At 44.4% G+C, this 22,939-nt stretch overlaps 1 protein-coding gene across 1 annotated transcript in view; it reads left to right on the top strand.

The window, feature by feature from the left end:
* LOC149984560 (neuroendocrine convertase 1-like) overlaps window positions 1-22,939 on the top strand; it is a 44,396-nt gene that overhangs the window by 10,217 nt on the left and 11,240 nt on the right. Inside the window, exons 3-6 of the mRNA XM_090230582.1 lie at window positions 1-91; window positions 9,233-9,308; window positions 11,102-11,220; window positions 20,970-21,075. The exon at window positions 1-91 is cut by the window's left edge and continues 2 nt beyond it. Of these exons, the coding sequence (XP_090086708.1) occupies window positions 1-91; window positions 9,233-9,308; window positions 11,102-11,220; window positions 20,970-21,075 (392 nt within the window). The remainder of the gene's footprint in view (window positions 92-9,232; window positions 9,309-11,101; window positions 11,221-20,969; window positions 21,076-22,939) is intronic.

Below are 22,939 nucleotides of genomic sequence, written 5' to 3'. Positions count from 1 at the left end.
AGGCAACCTGGAGGGCCACTTCACCCTGAGAGACAGCAGGGGGCGCCCTGACAGAGCTGCCCTGGTGAACACCCTGGCAGAAAGAACAGGGGTGAGTATCTACTGCACTCCAGGTAGAATATTTAACCACTGATCTAGGGTCAGATAACCATATCCCTAATCCTAACCATCAATGGGATGATAGAATAGCTGACCCCATATCAGTGGTTAGGAGAAGCTATTACCAACTCCATCTGCTATGAGCACAGAGACACAGAACACCAACAGTGCCTGTGTTGTATCCATACTGTATATGCATACATTATAGTGGGGTTATATGTTATGTGGTGATATGTTGGTTTAGTGTACACTGTCTGTAGAACATGGTAGGAAACTGGTGTGAAGAGTAAAGAGAAACTATTCAGCTTTTTTTTCGATGTGGTTATTGGATATACTTACCACTGTTCGAAGGGAATTCACACCAAAGCATGAGTTTTAATTTTACGCAGCATGTATATGTAAATGAGGGCTCATTTAGTTTTTTCGCTAGTGCTTTAATCAAGCCTAGTGTTGATGAGAAAAAAGAGAAAGTGTGTGTTGATGTTTACCTCTTTGGTACAGAGCCCCCCTAGCACCTCCGCCTCCTCCCCATCCCAACCCTTTTGTACCACCTCCATCACCCCATCCCCGCTCTGCATAACCCTCCGAGCATGCAGCCTCCTCGCACCGAGGCGTTGCTAGGGCAACTGTCACCCGCGGCGACATCCCATGACAGCATGGGGCGACTGGAGGGGAGAACAGGGCTGTGGCACATCCTGTGTCCTCTCTCTAAAGTCGCCTCTCTCTTTCTCCCCTGTAGACCTGGCCCTTTACCAAACCCTGCGCCCCTATCACACACGTCATTCACTGTCCTGACCCCTCACACACACACACACACCCCTATCACACTCGTCATTCACTGTCCTGACCCCTCACACACACATGCACGGATGCGTGCAAGCACACACACACGCTCGCACGCATCCACAAACAGACTACACCTTTACGCACAACACACACACACACACACACACACACACTTACACACACACACACACACACACACACACACACACACACACACACACACACACACACACAATACCCCCTACAGCAGAGAGAAGATCCTCTAACTTTTACCATCTGAATCAGACTCCGTGTGATTAATTGAAGTAATTTATGCACAATCTCTAGTGACTCCCATGTATGCTTCATGATTTCATTAAATTGTAAGTTTAATTACTTTTCTAGCATCTTAACTTTAGGTGAAAATGAATTCACACTCTGAAATATTGCATATTTGGTAATGAATCTCAAACGTAATGGATGGCACAAATAATGTTTTTGTAATCATGAAACATTGCACACAGAAATATTGCGTGTTTACGTTGTACCACCGTGGTAGTTTCCCGGCTGTAACCCTCATTATACAGGTATATTGTATTTACATTACATGTACATTTACGTTCTCCTCTCCGTTCCCATTGGTTGGGGGTTGACGTTTAACCCGCCTGTTCAGGATGTACTATAGAGTGGAAATACAGCTCTGACATCACTCTCTGTAACATGATCACCTATGTTTAGGAGTGTGAGACCTAGAACTCCTGTTTCAGACTAATATAATCTGCTTAATTGTATTTTGGAGGGGTTTAAAAACAGTCAATATTTGAATAGGTTTATGAGAGACTTTTATTCGTGTGTGTGCGCGTGCGACAAATATAATTGGTGTGCTACCTGGGCTGTAGCCAAGGCCTGCTGCTCTGCTCTACAACCCCTGAGCCTCAGCTTTTCTCTGACTTGTTTTCAGCTCAGTTGACAGCGTCCAGTGGATGTGTCTACCAGTATAATGTACGTGAGCTCCACGGGGCTTGCATCTTTATTTGATAGGATTGGTGGTTAGCCTAGTCTGGTTGTCAGTCTTGGGGTGCCAACAACAGACCATTATGAAATGCAGAAGCAGTCCCAGAAGCAGTCAACCAATGTAGACCATCTTGAGTTTTGAGTTGAGTCTTGTTTCATGTGTATAATGGCAGCTAAAAGCTGAATTGCAGTAGCACATACTGTACAAGCAAACACATTTAAAGCAATAAACTGAGACACAGGAAATGTATAGTAAGTTATACTATGACATCCAGATGGCATAGAGATCAGTGAGTCTGTGGATGTGATGTGAGGGCAATGTGGGGAGATTGTAAACAGACATTATCTCTCTCAGAGAAAGAGAGAGAGAGAGAGAGAGAGAGAGAAAGAAAGAAAGAGAGAGAAAGAGAGAGAGAGGCATGGTGGAGGAATGGTCCGTTGTGGTCCCCGCGAGGGAGTGTGGGTTTGTCACCATGTAATCCCGACTCATGCAGCCTGAGCAAAGCAACAATTAGCCATTGTGCTAATTACATTGCTAATTATATGATTACCAAGCCTTTGGAAAGCCGCTCATCACAGAGATCTTAGAGGTCTGAGACAACACGCAGATAAGTTCTCAACGTACGCACACACGTGCATGAACAGCACACACTCGCACCTGCACACATAAGCACACACACACACACACACACAGAGACTGGCTGACTGAGTCTGCTGTGCTGAGTGAAGCTGCTAGGCTAACTGCAGTGTGAGTGTGAGCCTTCAGACGCTCTGACAGTAATATCATTTCCCAGTCTTCAGAGGGCATGTCTGTGTGACGTAAAACAGAATGAGATCAGACTCTCTCTCTCTCTCTCTCTCTCTCTCTCTCTCTCTCTCTCTCTCTCTCTCTCTCTCTCTCTCTCTCTCTCTCTCTCTCTCTCTCTCGGCTCTATGACGCACACTCTTGATTCACCTGTCTCAGCCATCTCACCTGGATCACGCTCCCTGGGGGAACACACACACACACACACACACACACACACACACACACACACACACACACACACACAGACTGATTCTCAGAGACTGAACTCCACAGTGACCTTTTACGGAGCGTCTCAGACACAGACCCCCCACCGGCTTTTGACCTACACACATGTTACTGCTAGTGAGGAATAAAAGAACACACACACACACACACACACACACACAAAGGCACACACATGCACACGCACACTCCCAGTGTACATCCAAATCACCCCCAGTGCAGAACACACTAATACACACTACTAATACACTACTTCATTGGTGCAAAACCTGAAAGATGTCAACCATTTGAGCAAACGCAAAAAAACAGGATTTGAAGCTATAAATCATTTGTTTACAAATACCCCAGTCACAACGCAAGTAAAACAAAAATATTTTTAGGTGCTTTTTTCTGTGGTAAAGATGAGGTCATTTTTAAAATGTAGAATTCTTTTTACTAATCTCATTAAGTTAAATCATATAATAAAAATGAAACATATCGTTATTAACTTACAGAAACGTTACACACTGTGGCTTTAATATTCCTTCATTTATACACACATACAACACTGTATGTACTCAAATACAGCTGACTCATGTACACACACTGTAAATAAGAAAAATAGCACACACTCAGAATAAGGATGGTGTTCTGTGTCTACAGTGTTTCTCTTTGATGATTTCCCTGCCGTTTCAACCTCATTGTTGTGTAGAGGTTTGATTTGGCTTCTGATTCCAACGATACCCCACAATACTCTCCTCCTCTCCCGCCCTTCCCCCTCTCCATGCTCCTATCCTCCTCCCAAGGATGGAAAAACATTTGATTTATTTTCTCTCTCTTTCTCTCCAACCTCTCTCTCTCTTTATCTTTCTCTCTCTCTCTCTCTCTCTCTCTCTCTCTCTCTCTCTCTCTCTCTCTCTCTCTCTCTCTCTCTCTCTCTCTCTCTCTGTCGGTGTTGTGTGTGTTTTTTTTAAGACTCCAGTCACATCCGCAATCCCACGGCCCTATAAGGAGCTTTCACGCTTTTTGGTTTGCTTTAGATGTTTAATACCCCTCTCTTTTGTGTCAGGGAGCTGGAGAGGCGTTAAGAAGCGCTGATAAACCCACTTAGATCCCTTCCTGGCCCGTCACCCCGGCCTGCCAGGCCGCTTTAGCAGGGAGCTGATCTGTGACGGCCTGCCACTCAAACTGAGAGCTTCTGAAGGCTGACACAATAGAGTGAGCAGCACACAGGGCCTTGGCGGAGGGAGAGATGGAGGGAGGAGAGGGAGTCAAAGAGGAGAGGGGAGGGAGGGAGGGAGGGAGTGGGAGAGGGAGTCTAGGGGACTAAAGGTGCAGGGAAAGAAGGCGAGAGGGGGTAGAGTGTATCTTCCTTATCCCTCCCCTGTCTTCCACCTTGGCCTCTTCTTTCTGCTCTCCATCCTTCCCCCTTTCTCTCGCCTCTGTAATATCCTCTAACCTTCGTCCTGTCCATTTGCCTCTCACATTCAGCCTCACTCAATCTCCATTTTGTCTCTCACTCTGGTCCATCCTCCCTCTCTTCATTCTCCACCTTTCTTTCTCCCTACACATATCCCCCTCTCTGTGTTTTCCCCCCTTCTCTCCCTCCCTGTCTCTTTGTCCGTCAACCTCCCCCTTTCCTCGCTTTCTCCCCCTCCCGTCTCCCATGTCTCTGTGGTCAGGCTGTCAGTGAGGGAGAGGATGGAGAGAGGAGAGAAGGAGGGAGAGGAAAGAGGAGGAGATAGGGACCAGTGGCGTGCGTCTAGGCGTGGGGTGGCAATGCTAGTGGTAGCGTTGGCGTGCGACCCCACTCCACTTCGCCATAATGGGCTGGGGCAGACAGACAGACAGCCGGCAGAGTGACAGGGAGCGGGGTGATTGACAGGGGCACACTGGCGCTAGCGCCCGCATCCCAGGGGGCCGTGGGGGGTAGTCGAGCCCGAAATGTCAGCCGTGATATCTGCGCAGTTCCCAGTGTCTGCTCTGCCCGTATCGCACGGCTGCAGCTGGCTGCCATCGCCCGCCCTCACTCACACTCGTTCCTGCTCTCTCTCTCTCTCTCTCTCTCCTTCACTCTCTCTTGCTCTGTCTCTCTCTCTCACTCATTCCCTCAATTTCACTCATTCCTGCTTACCTTCTGTCCCTCTCTGTCTTCCTCCCTCTCCCACCTGTTTATCATCCCTCTCCCTCTATCTCCTTCTTCCTCACACTTTCTCTCTCGCTCTCTCGCTCTCTCGCTCTGTCTCTCACTTTGTCTCTCACTCTGTCTATCACTCTGTCTCTCACTCTGTCTCTCACTCTGTCTCTCACCCTCTTGCTGCCTTTCAGAAACACACATACTCTTTCAACCAGTTTGTTTATCATAGCTGTCTCCTCATCTCTTTCTCCATTAATCTCTCAGTCTCTCTTTCAGCCTCTCCGGTTCTCTCTCCATCTGGCCACACTTCATTGTGATTTGGAAAATGTCAGCTTCAGGTGGTCATCTTTTGTTTTGAACTTGGGTTTGCATTACAATGGCTCACTTTGTGTTCTCTATGTGGTAGAGCGAGAGAGAGAGAGGGAGGAAGAAAGAAAGAAAGAAAGGGAGTTTTTTTCTGGGTATAGAAGCAATAGGCTTTGTTGTGTGTGTGTGTGTGTGTGTGTGTGTGTGTGTGTGTGTGTGTGTGTGTGTGTGTGTGTGTGTGTGTGTGTGTGTGTGTGTGTGTGTGTGTGTGTGTGTGTGTGTTTTATGTTTGCTCATGTCTGTTTGCACAGGTTTGCGAATGTGTGTGTCTGTACAATGTGTGTGTGTGTGTGTGCGTGTGCCTGCATACATGTCATTGCTGGATGATGAATGCATTGACTGTGGAGGGGTCAGTGTCACAGACTGCATGGTCAATGGCCCACGTCCCTGGGGCAGAACGTGAGTGAGCCTCCCCAAAGACTCTGAATCTGCCATTAAGACACACGCACACACATGGGCACACATGCATGGACACACACACACACTCACGCACACTCATACACACACGGCTCCCCTGTGAGTGTGCCGTTAGGAGCTGGCAGGCCCAGGTCCTGACAGAGAGCGATTAGCTCCCTATCATGTGTATTGATCACAGTGTCCTGGCTGGTCCTCTCTGGGAGGGGAGGTGCTAGGTACAAGGGCACATGTCCAATCAAATGGCCATTATCTCTCTGTGTGTGTGTGTGTGTGTGTGTGTGTGTGTGTGTGTGTGTGTGTGTGTGTGTGTGTGTGTGTGTGTGTGTGTGTGTGTGTGTGTGTCTGTGTGTGTGTGTGTGTGTGTGTGTGTGTGTGTGTGTGTGTGTGTGTGTGTGTGTGTGTGTACTAGTAGACTGAGGAGAATGAGTGTGTATGAGGAAGTGGGCAGCACTGCTCACTTGGCTAAGCTGTGATGGCTGGCTCGGTGAAGGACATAAGGGATTGGGAGTGGTATTTGCCAACAGAGCACCAGGGGTGTGTGTGTGTGTGTGTGTGGGTGGGGGGGGGGTGTTTGGAAACATTGTTTAGATTCCCAACCCCCTGTCTCAACCTAGCGCATGTCTCCCAGTTTCCTCATTGTTTTTCCCTGTGGGGATACAGACGTTGTTGCTGCTATTGGAAGCCTTACAAACACACGCACAGTGGCAGGTGTCACTGATGGCAGGAATAAGGGTACCTACCTACCTACACTGTCAGAAAATTGTAATTTATACGGTCATTTGGGGTATTGTCAATAGTAAAATACTGTGAAACGTTTTACTGCAGCATACTGTAAATTATGGTGATTGTGGGGAAATGTGGGTGGAGAAATAATTGCTGTACTTTGAATGGTACCGTAATTCCATTCTACAGAATACATTACCGTACCGTATTTTTGGAGCGCCAAAAACCTTTTGACAACTAGTGGATGCATTGTTGATTCTGGCTCATTCACATATTTTGAGTCGTGCCTTGAAAGAGGCTACATTTGCGCTCGTTAGTGAGAGTGCTGTGCCAATTGAACTAGTATGTGGTAGTAGTGCCCCATTAATTTAAAATGTATTAGGGACAGATTGGAGTGGCATCAAGTCTTACACATTTAATTGTTGAGCATTTTGCCGTATCTTTTCGGTCTGATTTGCCCTGTAGTCGCTGACATCTTGGAAGCCATTGTTAAGGTCTCTATGCATGTGATATAAAAAGCAAATATTCACATAGGCTGAAATGTGTAAACAAATGACCTAGCAGCCAACCTACTTGCACCAATCCTATGTAATTACAGTAAAACACTGCGAAATACAAATCTCATCTCCCCTCAATTAATTCCATTCATCCATCCATTCATTACAATTACAGTAGAATTGTACTTTTTTACAGTATAATAGAGTCAATTCTACGGTATTGTACTGTTTGCTTTTACACAGTACTTGCTTTGATACTGTATTTAGATTACAGTAGGTGTACTGCAATATGAAATACATGAACTTTACTTGCCTCTTCGCTAAGTTACTGTCAAAATCACTGCAACCCTAAAGACCTCAGTCTTCTAGGACGGCACTGGCAACTAGATGTTGTTGGTTGCCGCTACAAAGTCCTTACTTATGTAGGTACCCGTACATTTATCCAAATAAAAGTGTTACCTACTCAGCTGTGGCATGTTGCTAGTTTTTAATACAGACCGGTGAATGGGCTGACTGCTCCACATCCTCAACCTGTCTGTGTGTGTCTACAGTACCTGGTTGTGGGGCCTGTGCCAAGTTTCCCATTCCCCTCCACCCAGGTCCATTCAGCAGTAGGCAATCATTCACACACGCCAGCCAAAAAGAGGACACATTTTCAAGTGGACATGTGAATTAGAGGAATTCACTGTCTGTAGGCGTCTCGCATAGCCCAGTTGTATCTGTTGGTGTTATCTGTTGTTGTTGTTTTTGAAAGTGTGGCTATTGCTGTTGTCTTTGTTGTTGAAGAAAACTCTGAAAAACACTCTGGAAAATGTGGCTTCTCTAATCAACATTATGATGAAGCCTTGCATGGTTTGTCTATACTTGTTATTCAAGACTTGAAAAGCCATACACATACATTGTTTGCCTTGACTTGTCCTTTCAATGTTTCGTGATATGTGTAGATGCGTCTTTAAATTCATTTGTTTTATATCAATGTTCTGGGTGACCATTAGAATTCAGAAGCACTTGTGAAGTACACACTCTGTTAAACACCCTCTCCTGAGTGTATAAGTTGACTCTAGATAATATAGAACAGACACAGTATTGTACACACACACGCACACGCACATGCACGCACACACACACAATCCTAATTGAACAATTGAAAGGGAAATAAAGCCAAGAAGCTTTTAGCACATGAAAGATGGCAGTGTCCTATTGAACGTTATTTATTTTAGCCTCCTCCTCTGTGCTTCAAGTGCATGTCAGATACGGTGTGAGAGACTACAATAGGAGTCATGCACAGATCTAAAAGTGGAGTGTGTGTGTGTGTGTGTGTGTGTGTGTGTGTGTGTGTGTGTGTGTGTGTGTGTGTGTGTGCGTGCGCGTGCGTGTGTGTGTGCGTGCATGTTTGTGTGTGTGTTTGTGTGTGTATGAGAGAAAGAGAGAGAGAGAGAGAGAGTGGTGCAGGTGGTTTTTTTTTTTAGGGCAGTTGTGTTTAACCTGGAAAGAGAGATTGAGAAAGAGAGTGAGAGAACATCCCTTTGAACTGATGAGGAGGGATAGCTGTGGCATCAAAGGCTTCCTTTGTTCCCTGGCCCGTCCCCAATGGAGACCCCAGACCAGTGTCCCATCCGGTCCAATCCACCCTCTGCTCCTACACTCTATTAGGGCTAATATTAGCATTAGAAGGTTAGCATTAGCATTAGCACCAGGCCATTGCAGGCAACCAACAAATACAACAGAGAAAATGTTTTCACATACAAATAACACTTGATTTCTATAAGGAGAATCATTCTGTATTAATGTATTAAAGCTGCAGTATGTTACTCTTTGGGCTACCTGACAAAATGAACATGTCAGTTATAGATATTTTATTCTCATTGAAAGCAAGTCTAAGTTGTGGTAGAGCTGTTCTATGTGCGCTATTTCTATGCTTCTCGTTTTTAAGTCTAGTTTTTGCTGAAAATACAATCATTTTGGTTTTGGAAAATATATTTCACAGTGGTAGAATAGTTTAGATAGCGGTACAATATTTTAGATGGTGCAATGATTCTCTACACTATACCTGCTTGTTTTGTCTCATAAACAAAAATGAGGCAAACTACTACAACTTTAGCAACCAGGAAATAGGAGAATGATTTCTTCATAATGCATATTTAATGGTTGTGGTTGTATTAATGTTGTATTTATGTTAACCTGTGCTGTGTGTTGGTTCTCTAGGTGAGGTGGGTCCAGAGACAACAGACTCACTACAGAGACAAGAGAGCTGTTATCAGAGGACTGGACCCACACCACAGTGAGTTATCACTAAGAGACAGAATACGTGTGTGTGTGTGTGTGTGTGTGTGTGTGTGTGTGTGTGTGTGTGTGTGTGTGTGTGTGTGTGTGTGTGTGTGTGTGTGTGTGTGTGTGTGTGTGTGTGTGTCGTATACTATACATGTGTGTATTTGCAGAGGCTTGATTTTGTAATTGTGTGTCTGTGTATGTGTCCACACGTATGTAACGTTAAGCATATGTGTGCATGTATGTGTTCTCTCTGCTTTGTGTTAGTGGGGGTTGTGGGTGGGTTTGCAGGAGTGTGTGATGACTCACGTAGTGCTGCGGTGAGCCTCCTCTCTCTCTCTCTCTCTCTCTCGCGCTCTCTCTCTCTCTCCCTCCACTTCTCTCTCTCTCTCTCCTCTTCTCTCTCTCTCTCCCTCCTCTTCTCTCTCTCTCTCTCTCCTCTTCTCTCTCCTCTTCTCTCTCTCTCTCTCTCTCTCCCTCTCTCTCCCTCCTCTTCTCTCTCTCTCTCCTCTTATCTCTCTCTCTCTCTCTCTCTCTCTCTCTCTCCTCTCTATCACTCTCTCTCTCTCTCTCTCTCTCTCTCTCTCTCTCTCTCTCTCTCTCTCGTCTTCTCGCTGTGCAGACTGGGACGTGCTTCCAGCCATGGACATGCCTCGCTCACCCTCTGCTCCTGGAGAAGAGAGAGGGAGAGAGGTAGAGGGAGAAGGGAAGGAAAAGAGGGAGAGGGTGTATGTGTGTGAGACAGCAAGGGGAGTGAGAGTGAAACATAGAAAGAAAAACTGACAAGAGTGAGAGGTGAGCTCTAAGGCCGGCTAGGGACATAGGGACACTTGAAAGGCAGTGACGCTCTATGCCTGCCTTTCAGGGTCCGTCAGCTGGCAGTATAAGGTAGAAAAATCATGTCAATGCCTTGCATTGTGTTTGAAGGACTGAAAAAGGCAGGCACATGGCAAGGCTGCCTTTTCCCTGGCTCTGCGCATTTTGTACCAGATCCTTTTGTACCAGTGTTCAGAAATCAATTTGATCATGCAGGAAGAAACATGAAGAAATTGATTATTGATCAAATCTATATTCATCGATTTTTCGTTACAGTTCTTTTGTTAATTTGTTTTCACCACTTTACCCTGATCGCACATTGACGTGAGAGAGAGATGAGCAGCCGGAGAGAGTGATGAGAGAGAGAGATGAGAGAGTGATGGGGAGAGCGAGAGAGCCGAGGGAGAGAGTGAGGGAGAGAGAGTGGTAGTGTGGGTGATATATGTGGGGTGAGGTTGAATCTCTTGATGAGCTGATACCATGTCCACAGACACCGACACAAGCTGTGCTGTGGTAATGTTATGGTAATGATATGGTAATGCTATGGTAATCTGGCAGCAGTATTCCACATCACTGGAGAGAGGGGAATTCAGGGAGGCCTTTCACCACTGGGTGGAGTGGAGGGACTTCCTGGTCTCAGAGTACACAGCAACAACAACACACACATACACACACAAACACGCACGTGTGCACTCCCGCGCATACACACGCACACACCAAAACAAATACACCAAAACAATTACACGCACTTATTCATACACACACACACACACACACACACACACACACACACACACACACACAATGGCTGAAATAAGGACATATCCCCATTACAAAGGATTTAAAAAACTCCAGTAAACAGTTTAGAGCATGTATAAAAGGTGCAATGAAATGCTTGCGTGCTAGCTTACTCACAGGCTAACACTAAATTGTAGTGTATTCATACCCACGTCTCATATGTTCCTGTCTGTCTGTCTGTCTGTCTGTCAGGTTTGCAGGAGCAGCAGAGTGAGTTACCCAGCCGTCGACAGGACTCTTTGAAGACTGGAGACCAACTGAGTCCTTCCCTGACCTTCAACGACCCTCTCTGGCCCATGCAGTGGGAACTGGTGGGTCTCTCCCAGATTGTGTGCTAGTGTGCCTGTGTGTGTCTGTGAACAGCAAGAGGCCTGGGAAGTGTAGTATAGTTGATGTAGTGAAACACACACATACATACAAACACACTTGCACACACAAATACACTACATAGCCAAAAGTATGTGGACATCTGCTCGTCAAACATCTCATTCCAAAATCATGGGCATTAATATAGAGTTGCTCCCCCCTTTTCTGCTATAACAGCCTCCACTCTTCTGGGAAGGCTTTCCACTAGATGTTGGAACATTTATGCGGGGACTTGCTTCCATTCAGCCACAAGAGCATTAGTGAGGTCGGGCATTGATGTTGGGCAATTAGGCAGTCGGCATTCCAATTCATCCCAAAGGTGTTCGATGGGGTTGAGGTCAGGGCTCTGTGCAGGCCAGTCAAGTTCTTCCAAACCAATCGCAACAAACCATTTCTGTATGGACCTCGTTTTGTGTACATTGTCATGCTAAAATACGAAAGAGCCTTCCCCAAACTGTTGCCACAAAGTTGGAAGGACAGAATCGTCTAGAATGTAATTGTATTCTGTAGTGTTAAGATTTCCCTTAACTGGAACTAAGGGGCCTAGCCCGATCCATGAAAAACATGCCAAGACCATTATTGCAGTCATGCACCATTATGCAGTCGGGCAGGTAGTATTCTCCTGGCATCCGACAAACCCAGATTCGTCCGTCGGACTGCCAGATGTTTACTCCAGAGAACGCATTTCCACTGCTCCATAGTTCAATGGCGGTGAGCTTTACTCCACTCCAGCCAACGCTTGGTATTGCACATGGTGATCTTAGGCTTGTGTCAGCTGCTCGGCCATGGAAACCTATTTCATGAAGCTCCCGATGAGCAGCTCTTGTGCTGACGTTGTTTCAAGAGGCAGATTGGAACTCAGTAGTGAGTGTTGAAACAGAGGACAGACAATTTTTACGAACTGACATGTTGGAAAGGTGGCTTCCTATGACAGTGCCACGTTGAAAGTCACTGAGCTCTTGAGTATGGGACATTCTACTGCCAATGTTTGTCTATGGAGATTGCATAGCTGTGTGTTTGTTTTATACACCTGTCAGCAACGGGTGTGGCTGAAATAGCTGAATCCAGTCATTTGAAGGGGTGTCCACATACTTTTGACCATGTAGTGTGTCATACAGATATGAACATGTCCAGACAAACAACTACACACACACCTAAGCAGGGTTGGGTAGGTTCATTTCTAAATGTAATCCATTACAGTCCAAAATTATAATCACTATGGTTATTTTTGGATAACCCAAACTCTGTAACGTAATCTGATTACTTCTGGATTACTTTCCCCCTATGAGGCATTAGAAGAAGACAAAAACTAGCTAACTAACTAACTAGCTAACTAGCTAACTAACGCATTTAGTTTGTCATCATAGTGGTCTCTGACTTGTGGTTTGACTCGCTCAGGTGGAACAAACTTTAACTTGCACCTTTTTCCTTTCTCAATTTAAAAGTAATCCAACAGTTAATCATCTAGTTTTTCAAAATTCAGTTTGCAGTCAAAGTTTTCTGTAATCAGATTTCATGTAACTCAATACATGTAATAATTTACTCCACAACCCTACACCTACACCTGAGATTTGATTGACATGTGAGTGTGTAATCTGACACAGGTTGACGTTTATTGTCATGAATCTTGGCCTGGAGGCAGAACTGAGTGATTTCCGCTATATCGGCAAGCAGCAGAGTAAAAATTGGCTATATTGTACTTTTTTTTTTTTATGTGGTTTTTGGTCTTAAAGATGCAATATGCTGCCACCAGAGACTCTGGGTTCGAGCCCAGGCTCTGTCGCAGCCGGCCGTGACCAGGAGGTCCATGGGGCGACGCACAATTGGCCTAGTGTTGTCCGGGTTAGGGGAGGGTTTGGCAGGTAGAGATATCCTTGTCTCATCGCGCACTAGCGACTCCTGTGGCGGGCCGGGCGCAATGCACGCTAACCAAGTCGCCAGGTGCACGGTGTTTCCTCCGACACATTGGTGCGGCTGGCTTCCTGGTTGGATGCGCGCTGTGTTAAGAAGCAGTGCGGCTTGGTTGGGTTGTGTTTCGGAGGATGCACGGCTCTCGACCTTCGCCTCTCCCGAGCCCGTACGGAAGTTGTAGCGATGAGACAAGATAGTAACTACTAAACAATTGGATACCACGAAATTGGGAAGAAAAGGGGGTAAAACAAAAAAAAAATTAAGTTTAAAAAAATATGCAATATGCAGAAATCGCTCCGCCATTTCCTGGTTGCTAAAATTGTAATAATTTGTCAATTTCAGTTTATATTACAAAACAACCACTCAGAGTGTAGAGAATCATTGTACCATCTAAACCGCTGTGAAATATATTTTCAATAACCAAAAATATTGTATTTTCAGCTGGTTGAAGCTAGTGTACAAAACTGAAAGTAAAAGACACAAAAAACACATTTAAGAATGGGAAGCATAGAAATAGCATACATAGAACAGATCTATCGCTTCTTAGACTTGTTTTCAATGAGAGTGACATATCTATAACTCACATTTCTATATGAATTTTGTCGGGTCGCTCAAAAAGTGACATATTGCAGCTTTAATTTAAGATTAGGGTTAGGCATTAGGGTTAGCAGTCTGTTTAAGGTTAGGGTTAAGGTTACGGTTAGGTTTAAAATCCTGTTTTTATGACTTTGTGGCTGTGCCAGCTCGTGATCACTCTGCAGACCTGCCTCCAGAACAAGATTGATGACTAAAAACACTAAACTGCTAATCTGACAGAGCCCTGTGGCTGAGGAGTGGGCTATGTCCCCAGTTCTGATGAACCATGGCAACGAATGACTGACAGGTTAGTTCTCAGGGGAAGATGGAGGGTAGGGAGAGAGACAAAGAAAGAAAGAATAGTGAGAGTGGAAGAATTACTTTTCTCTGTTGGATGTGAGGGAATTCCAGGTTTCATACGGTCAGGCTAGAGAGGTTTATCCTGACCTAAAATGTATTATACAGTATAGAAACTCAGCAAAAAAAGAAACGTCCCTTTTTCAGGACCCTGTCTTTCAAAGATAGTTCGTAAAAATTCAAATAACTTCACATATCTTCATCGTAAAGGGTTTAAACACTGTTTCCCATGCTTGTTCAATGAACCATAAACAATTAATGAACATGCACTTGTGGAACGGTCGTTAAGACACTAACAGCTTACAGACGGTAGGCAATTAAGGCCACAGTTATGAAAACTTAGGACACTAAAGAGGCCTTTCTACTGACTCTGAAAAACACCAAAAGAAAGATGCCCAGGGTCCCTGCTCATCTGCGTGAACGTGCCTTAGGCATGCTGCAAGGAGGCATGAGGACTACAGATGTGGCCAGGGCAATAAATTGCAATGTCCGTACTGTGAGACGTCTAAGACAGCGCTACAGGGAGACAGGATGGACAGCTGATCGTCCTCGCAGTGGCAGACCACGTGTAACAACACCTGCACAGGATCGGTATATCCGAACATCACACCTGCGGGACAGGTACATGATGGCAACAACAACTGCCCGAGTTACATCAGGAACGCACAATCCCTCCATCAGTGCTCAGACTGTCCGCAATAGGCTGAGAGAGCCTGGACTGAGGGCTTGTAGGCCTGTTGTAAAGGCAGGTGCTCACCAGACATCACCAGCAACAACATCGCCTATGGGCGTCACTGGACCAGACAGGACTGGCAAAAAGTGCTCTTCACTGACGAGTCACGGTTTTGTCTCACCAGGGGTGATGGTCGGATTCGCGTTTATCATCAAAGGAATGAGTGTTACACCGAGGCCTGTACTTTGGAGAAGGATTGATTTGGAGGTGGAGGGTCTGTCATGGTCTGGGGCGGGGTGTCACAGCATCATTGGACTGAGCTTGTTGTCATTGCAGGCAATCTCAACACTGTGTGTTACAGGGAAGACATCCTCCTCCCTCGTGTGGTACCCTTCCTGCAGGCTCATCCTGACATGACTCTCCAGCATGACAATGCCACCAGCCATACAGCTCATTCTGTGGTTTATTTCAATCCCATTGAGCATGTCTGGGGCCTGTTAGATCGGAGGGTGAGGGTTAGGGCCATTCCCCCCAGAAATATCCGGGAACATGCAGGTGCCTTAGTGGAAGGGTGAGGTAACATCACACAGCAAGAACTGGAAAATATGGTGCAGTCCATTTGGAGGAGATGCACTGCAGTACTTAAACTTCTTAGGGCTGCAATCCCGTTAACGGGATTGATATGACAACAGCCAGTGAAAGTGCAGAGCGCCAAATTCAAACAACAGAAGTCTCATAATTAAAATTCCTCAAACATACATCTTATACCATTTTAAATGTAATCTTGTTGTTAATCCCACCAAAGTGTCAAATTTCAAATAGGCTTTATAGCAAAAGCATCACAAACGATTATGTTATTTCAGAGCCAAGCCACAGAAAAACACAGCCATTTTCCAGCCAAAGAGAGGAGTCACAAAAAGCACAAATAGAGATAAAATTAATCACTAACCTTTGATGATCTTCATCAGATGACACTCATAGGACTTCATGTTACACAATACATGTATGTTTTGTTCGATAAAGTTCATATTTATATTTAAAAAACCTCAGTATACATTGGAGCGTTATGTTCACTAGTTCCAAAAACATCCGGTGATATTGCAGAGAGCTACATAATTTTACAGAACTACTCATTATAAATGTCGATGAAAATACAATTATTAGTCATGGAAATATAGATACACTTCTCCTTAACTCAACCACTGTGTCAGATTTCAAAAAAGCTTTACGGAAAAAGCAAACCATGATAATCTGTGAACGGCGCTCAGAAAACAAAGCTATATCCGCCATGTTGGAGTCAACAGAAATCAGAAATAACATTATAAATATTCACTTACCTTTGATGATCTTCATCAGAATGCACTCCCAGGAATCCCAGTTCCACATTAGATGTTTGATTTGTTCGATAATGTCCATCATTGAAGTCCAAAGAGCTACTTTTGTTAGCACGTTTTGTAAACAAATCCTAAGTCATGAAGTGCGTTCCCTAGTTGCAGAAGAAATGTCAAAAAGTTCAGTTACTGTCCATAGAAACATGTCAAATGATGTATGGAATCAATCTTTAGTATGTTTTTAACATAAAACTTCAATAATATTCCAAACAGAGAATTCCTTTGTCTTCAGAAAAGCAAAGGAACGCAGCTCCCTCTCATGTGAAATGCGCATAACCAGCCCATGACTGCTGGCAGACCTCTGACTCATTCCTCTCTCATGCGGTCCCACTTCACAGTAGAATCCTCAAACAAGTTTCTAAAGATGGTTGACATCTAGTGGAAGCCTTAGGAAGTGCAACATAACCAATATCCCACTGTGTATTCAAGGGCTGGGTTGAAAATCGACCAACCTCAGATTTCCCACTTCCTGTTTGGATTTCTTCTCAGGTTTTTGCCTGCCATATGAGTTCTGTTATACTGACAGACATCATTCAAACAGTTTTAGAAACTTCAGAGTGTTTTCTATCCAATACTACTAATAATATTCATATATTAGCAACTGGGACTGAGCAGGCAGTTTACTCTGGGCACCTCTAGGAACCTTTTCATCCAAGCTACTCAGTACTGCCCCTGCAGCCATAAGAAGTCAATGCAGCTGGTGGCCACACCAGATACTGAATGTTACTTTTGATTTTGACCCCCCCTTTGTTCAGGGACACATTATTCCATTTCTGTTAGTCACATGTCTGTGGAACTTGTTCAGTTTATGCCTCAGTTCATGAATCTTGTTATGTTCATACAAATACTTACACATGTTAAGTTTGCTGAAAATAAATGCAGTTGACAGTGAGAGGACGTTTCTTTTTTTTTCTTTTTTTCTTTTTTTTCTTTTTTTTCTTTTTTTTGTTGAGTTTAGCTCTGTGTGTATTCCTCTCTCTCCCCCTTTTCATTCTCTCCATATTTCTCTCTCTCTTTCTCTCTCTCTCTCTTTCCTCTCTCTCTCCCTCTCTTTTTATCTGTTCTGTTTAATCAGCCTCTAGTGGACATGGATATTGATTGAGTGTCAGTAATCTGCCCAGGGTTGGTAGCCTGCCAGGACCGGATGTGGTGTGTGTGTTTAACTCTACTGTATCTGATCTCATAGTGTGTGTTTGTCTACTCACTCACAGTTGGTCTACGTCTATGATTGGTATCCTGACAGTGTCACATGCACTTGTAACACGCATACAGTATATTCTACGCTCCTACGTATCCAGTGTTGTTCTGTCAATGTTGTTCTCTCTGGAAGTTGTGTATTTGTGTGTGAAATGTTTGTTTGGGCGTGAGTGGAAGTGTATCTGCGCATGTGCATTTTGTGTGTGTGTGCTTGTGCGTGCATGTGTATATGCAGTGGTGATTTTAGCATGTGAATCTTGGTGGGGAAAAACGGTGACAAACGGTGCCCACAAACTGTTAGGGCCTACTTAAAGCTGTCCCAACATCTTACCACAGCTACACCTGGCTATCAGCGGAGCCTTTTCTGGCAGCAAAACAGTTAATTCAGCCTAATTTTCTGCCTTTAAAAAAACATAGATGACATGGCTGCCTTGCTTAAACAAATGTGGTTTCTACTGACAATTGAGATGTGCAAACTATGGCATAAGGGGACAACAAACAGATAAGAGGCAATTCATAATTTCGATTAAGACATTAATGAGCGAGCTAGGATGAACGTAGTCAATATATCTATTTGTTTAGCACTTTGAAATGTACAGCGACAGAATTTAGAACATGGGCCGTTCTTACAGTGTTCTCCCTGTACACCAAGTCAGAACCGTAGGAAAAATAAAGGGGGCATATAAGCAGACAATAAAAGCTCTAACAATATTCGATGATTACATTTCTCTAAAACAGATTATAAGCTACATGTGCACCATTAAATCGGAACAGTAGACAAAATTAAGAGGGGGAAATAGACCAAATTATTAGGGTGAGGCACATGGGCTACTAACATCTTACTAGACAACATGCACTTAGTATTACTTTCTTAGCTACAGTACACATAACTCCCTGGCATATTACACAATTTTTGCAGCAGCATACAATACATTTTAGGACTCACCTTGTTGTGCTGTGCTCACTTGAACAGGAAGGTGGCGTCCTTTTGTCATCAAAGTCTGGCATTCTCTGGATTTATGGTGCTTTAAAAACACCTGGGAGCTCTGAAAAAAAACAAGGTTGATCATGATGACGTCATTGATCTTCAGGTCGTAGCTCTAGTCTAGAAAGAGGCTGGAATTACAATTCCGAGTTGGACGACCGTTCAAAGACACATTTTCCCAGTCGGAGCTCATTTATTCCCGACTTCCCAGTTGTCTTAAACTCACTGAAGTCAAGTTTTCGCAGTTCCGAGTTAACTGCTGTTTTGAGCGCGGCACAAATCATGCTTCGTTGACAGCATGGCCAATGTTGAATGTTTATCATTTTAAACTTAGAAAATAGCCCCTGAATCCTAGATTTGGGACCACACAGCCACTCCACTGAATAGCAGTCTAGTGATTGCTTTGCAATGCTTGCAGTTAGCCACGATCACGGATTCGTTCCACACCACTCATTGTTGAATTTGTGATTTCCAACTTGTTGTGTAATGTTTATGTCCAATGTCCGATGAGCACCGATACATTTTATGTATAATTTCTCTTCATTATTTCTCTTCAAATGACAAGGATTAAAAATGATTTATCAGTAGATTGTCAACTTGATTCATGATGATGACTGCTAGATTAGATTTTTAAAGTATGATGTTGACATGATCAGTCCATTAAAAGCTAATGTACATATAATGCTATCTGTTGCCAATGACATGGAGCCTTCTTGGATGGGTACTTCTAATGTAACTCTACCCTTAGTCTTGGCAGTGACGTAGTGTCCCCATGAGTGACAGAACACTGAGCCAATCACGGCGCAGCGCTCCGTATTTTCTTTTGACTTGCCCCACCGCCACAGAAAGCACTGAGCTAGGCTGAAACACCTGCATTTTGGAGCTGCCTTACTCAAGAAAACAAAAAAAAGAGACCATGTTTGTATGCGGCTTTATTAAATCAATGATATATATATTTTTGAACATTGTTAGCAAACTGATATGTGATACGTATTAATGCCAAAATAACATGCAAACAGGCAAAAACATGTTTTTTTTTTCTGCCAAAAATGTGGGGCTCAAAAAAGGTGTGGTTCTCCCCCACCTGCCCTGAATGACGGGTTGCCACTGTGTATATGTGTGTGGGTGTGTATGTAGGCTACTTGTGTGCATGTATGTGGGTTTTTCTGTATGCGTGAAAGTGTGTGTGCACTTATTTCTGTGTGTGTGTGTGTGTATCCATCCGCCCGTATGCTGAGCGCCGTCCCCCCAGTGTGCTGGTGGATTCCCTAGGGCCAGGCCTGTTCTGGTGGACGCTGGCTCCATTCATCTGGCAGGCCTTTTCTTCTCCCACTACAAAGCAGCGCTGCTCCCCTGGCACACACCCCCCCCCCCTCCCACAGAGCACTATTTATCTATTGTGTTTAGTTAGACTCATCTGAGCTGCTCTCCCTCACTCTCTACATCTCTTTTTTGCTCTCTTCCCCATTTTTTCTCCTCTCCTCATTCCACCTCCCCCCCTCGCTCATTAACTTTCGCTCTTTACCTCTCTTTCTCTCTCTCTCGCCGTTTCTCCCTTTTTTTCTCTTCTCCTTGCTTTATTTTCCCTCTCTCCACTCTTCTTCTCTGTCTTTCTCTCTCTTCCCCTCTCTCTTCATTCTGGAGAACAACAACAGAATAGAAACCTCTCAAAACACTCACTTTAAATATCAAATTGTCTTTGTGCATGTGAGGGGTTTGACATTTTGGGGAAGGCTCTTGTTTGTTTTGTGCCCGTGTGGGTTTACGGTGTTTTTGTGTGTGTGTGTGACTGAACGGTGCGCTGTGTGTTGGTTGTGGGGAGCAGAGAGGCTTATGGGTAGTTCTGCTCCTGGCTCTCTCTACTCTGTCTCCTCGCCACACGGGGTGTGTTATGGAGGCTGTTTTGATGTGCGCAGAGTAGGGCCTCCCTCGAGCGCTACCCTGAACCTTTTCAGCACTGTGTTTAGTCAAGGGTCTGTGACGTTCTGGTACACACTTACACACACACACACTGAGGAAAACACACACGCATACATGGACGGACACGCACACACATATGCACACAAACACAAAAATACACACACATTCCCCCTTTTGACTGACTGCATTTCTCCTCATCTTGTCAACCCGCTTTGGTTCTCAACTTCTACTTAGCATGAGATTCAGTGGCCACTAAGGTAGGTTCTGTGATGCCTTTTGTTGGCAGAGTGTTGAACAAAAGAGGGTGAAAAGGCTTCCCTACCTGAATGGATTTAAATAGCGCTACAGGAGTGAGTGACTTAAGGAGTGAGAGAAGAGAGGGAGTGAGCGGATGAGGGAGTAAGAAGTGGATTTAAAGGGCCATAACTGAGGGACATATAATTTGTTATGTGATAGTACAGTAGTAGAAACATTTTGGTTCCAGGAACCAAAAGGTTTCTACCCTGGCACCAAAAAGTGTTCTTCAAAGGGTTATGCTATGAGGACAGCCGAAGAACCCTTTTAGGTGTCATCTTTCCTCTAAGAGTGTACACGTTTTGTCACATAGCTATTATCTTTGTGACATATGATGTGCGTGTGTGTTTGTGACTGTGTTTTACTCTATGTGCCTGTGTTTTACTACAGTTCAACCATGGCCAATACAGCTCCAGTCACTTTGACCTGAACGTGATGCCAGTGTGGAGCAGGAACATCACAGGGAACGGAGTGGTGGTCAGCATCATCGATGACGGTAAAGTCAAGACCAATACAATACAAGACAGGGCCACGTTAAGCAGCGCATGATGTTACAGATAGAAGTGAATAACATAGAACAAACATGCCTCTCTTACACAGCCATTGCCTACTGAACGTGGCTCAGCCATGCAAGGCAGAGACAAGAGCATTTTGTTTTCTGTATTAATGAACATCATTATTTATTTGTTTTGTATTCTAATCTCCTCTCCTGTGGATCCTCTGCCTTCATTAACACAATAAGGTGTTTGGGAAAAATGACCGTTATTGTATTAGCTAAGGACTAATACAAGCGGTTTCAGATGTGTATATTTAGACATCCAAATCTGTTTTTAGTGTAAGTCGTTTATTTGAGAGGATGTGTAGAAAGTCTGAAGGAGCAAGTCAGGGAGTCAGTGTAAAAATTGTATGTATCTTATCCCGTCCTCCTCTTCTTCTGTTGGAGTGGAGTGGTGTTATTTAGCCAAGCCAGCCAATCAGAGTGTCTGGTACTGGTCGCCTCTCAGTCACAGCAGCGCAATAAGGATACTTTTCACTACGATTAGTGGAATATCTGGCAACAAGGGAAATGAAAGAACAGCATCTTATGGGCTCATTCATCAAGAACTAATTAAGGCCTGGGTACACTCAAGTGCTGATAGAAATTGAGAAGTGGTTGGGTGTGTGTGTGTGTGTGTGTGTGTGTGTGTGTGTGTGTGTGTGTGTGTGTGTGTGTGTGTGTGTGTGTGTGTGTGTGTGTGTGTGTGTGTGTGTGTGTGTGTGTGTGTGTGTGTGTGTGTGTGTGTGTGTGTGTGTGAATGCTTGTATGTCAGTGTGTGTGCTTGCGCATGTGTGTAGCTGAATTGTGTCGTGTGAGATTTGTTTTCCGTGAGGAAGTGGCTCCGTGTCATGGCAGGTTTGCTGTAGGCGGATGACTCCTATCTGCTCTGCATACTGAGAGACGGAGAAAGAGAGAGAGAGAGGTGGCTAGAGAGGGGGAGAGACAGAGAGAGAGAACAGGATGCTGGGAGGGAGAGTGAGAGAGGGCGAAAGACAAGGATACAGGTACAGAGAAAGAGAGAGAGGGAGAGAGATTAAGCATGGAGAGGACGAAAAAGAACAAGGAGAGAGAGTGAGAGAGGATGAAAGAATACAATAGAGGAAGAGAAGGGGGAAGAGAGAGAGAGAGAGAGAGAGAGAGAGAGAAAGAGAGAGTATTAGACCTGCATCACTGACTCTCCTCTCCTCTGAGGCCATTGTTCTCTGTTCCACCTCTGTATTGATTCCACCAAGCATAAATTCTCCCTCTATCTTTCTCTCTTTTCTCTCTCTGCTCTTTATTTCTCTCTATTCATTCATTCCTTCCTTCCTTCTTTTATTTTGTTTCTGCCAAGCCATCATCTTACCTTTCTCTAGATGCACTCCTCTCTATCTCTCTCGCTGTCTCTCTCTACCCCCCCCCCCCCACTCTCTCCCTATGTCTCTAGTATGTCTGAGAGTCAGAGACCTGAAGGATCATGTACACACACATCACCTTTAGCCACCTTTGAATCAATGCTTATTGATTTTAATAGCGGGGGTGACCCCCTCTGCTCCTTCCCTCCATTCCTCCCTCCTCTATTTCCATCCTTCTCTTTTATAGGTAATGTAATCAGAGCCTGAGACTATTCTTGCACAGAGTTCTATCAAATGTACCCCATCACCTCCAATCTGGGTATACGCTACTTGAATGAGAGTGTGTGTGTGTGTGTGTGCTTGTGCATGTGTGTGTTTGTCTGAGTGTGTGTTTCAACCACTAATAATTGTTTTATACTGCAACATTATACTAAAAAAAATAGTATGATACTTTATATCAATATTGTATGTCATGGATTAATTACTAA

The sequence above is a fragment of the Oncorhynchus mykiss genome, chromosome 3 (assembly GCF_057628025.1).
Source record: "Oncorhynchus mykiss isolate SJ-2025 chromosome 3, ASM5762802v1, whole genome shotgun sequence".
In the NCBI taxonomy this organism is placed as follows: domain Eukaryota; kingdom Metazoa; phylum Chordata; class Actinopteri; order Salmoniformes; family Salmonidae; genus Oncorhynchus; species Oncorhynchus mykiss.
Note: the sequence above shows the minus strand (reverse complement) of the source record. Positions and strands in the feature narration are given on the sequence as shown.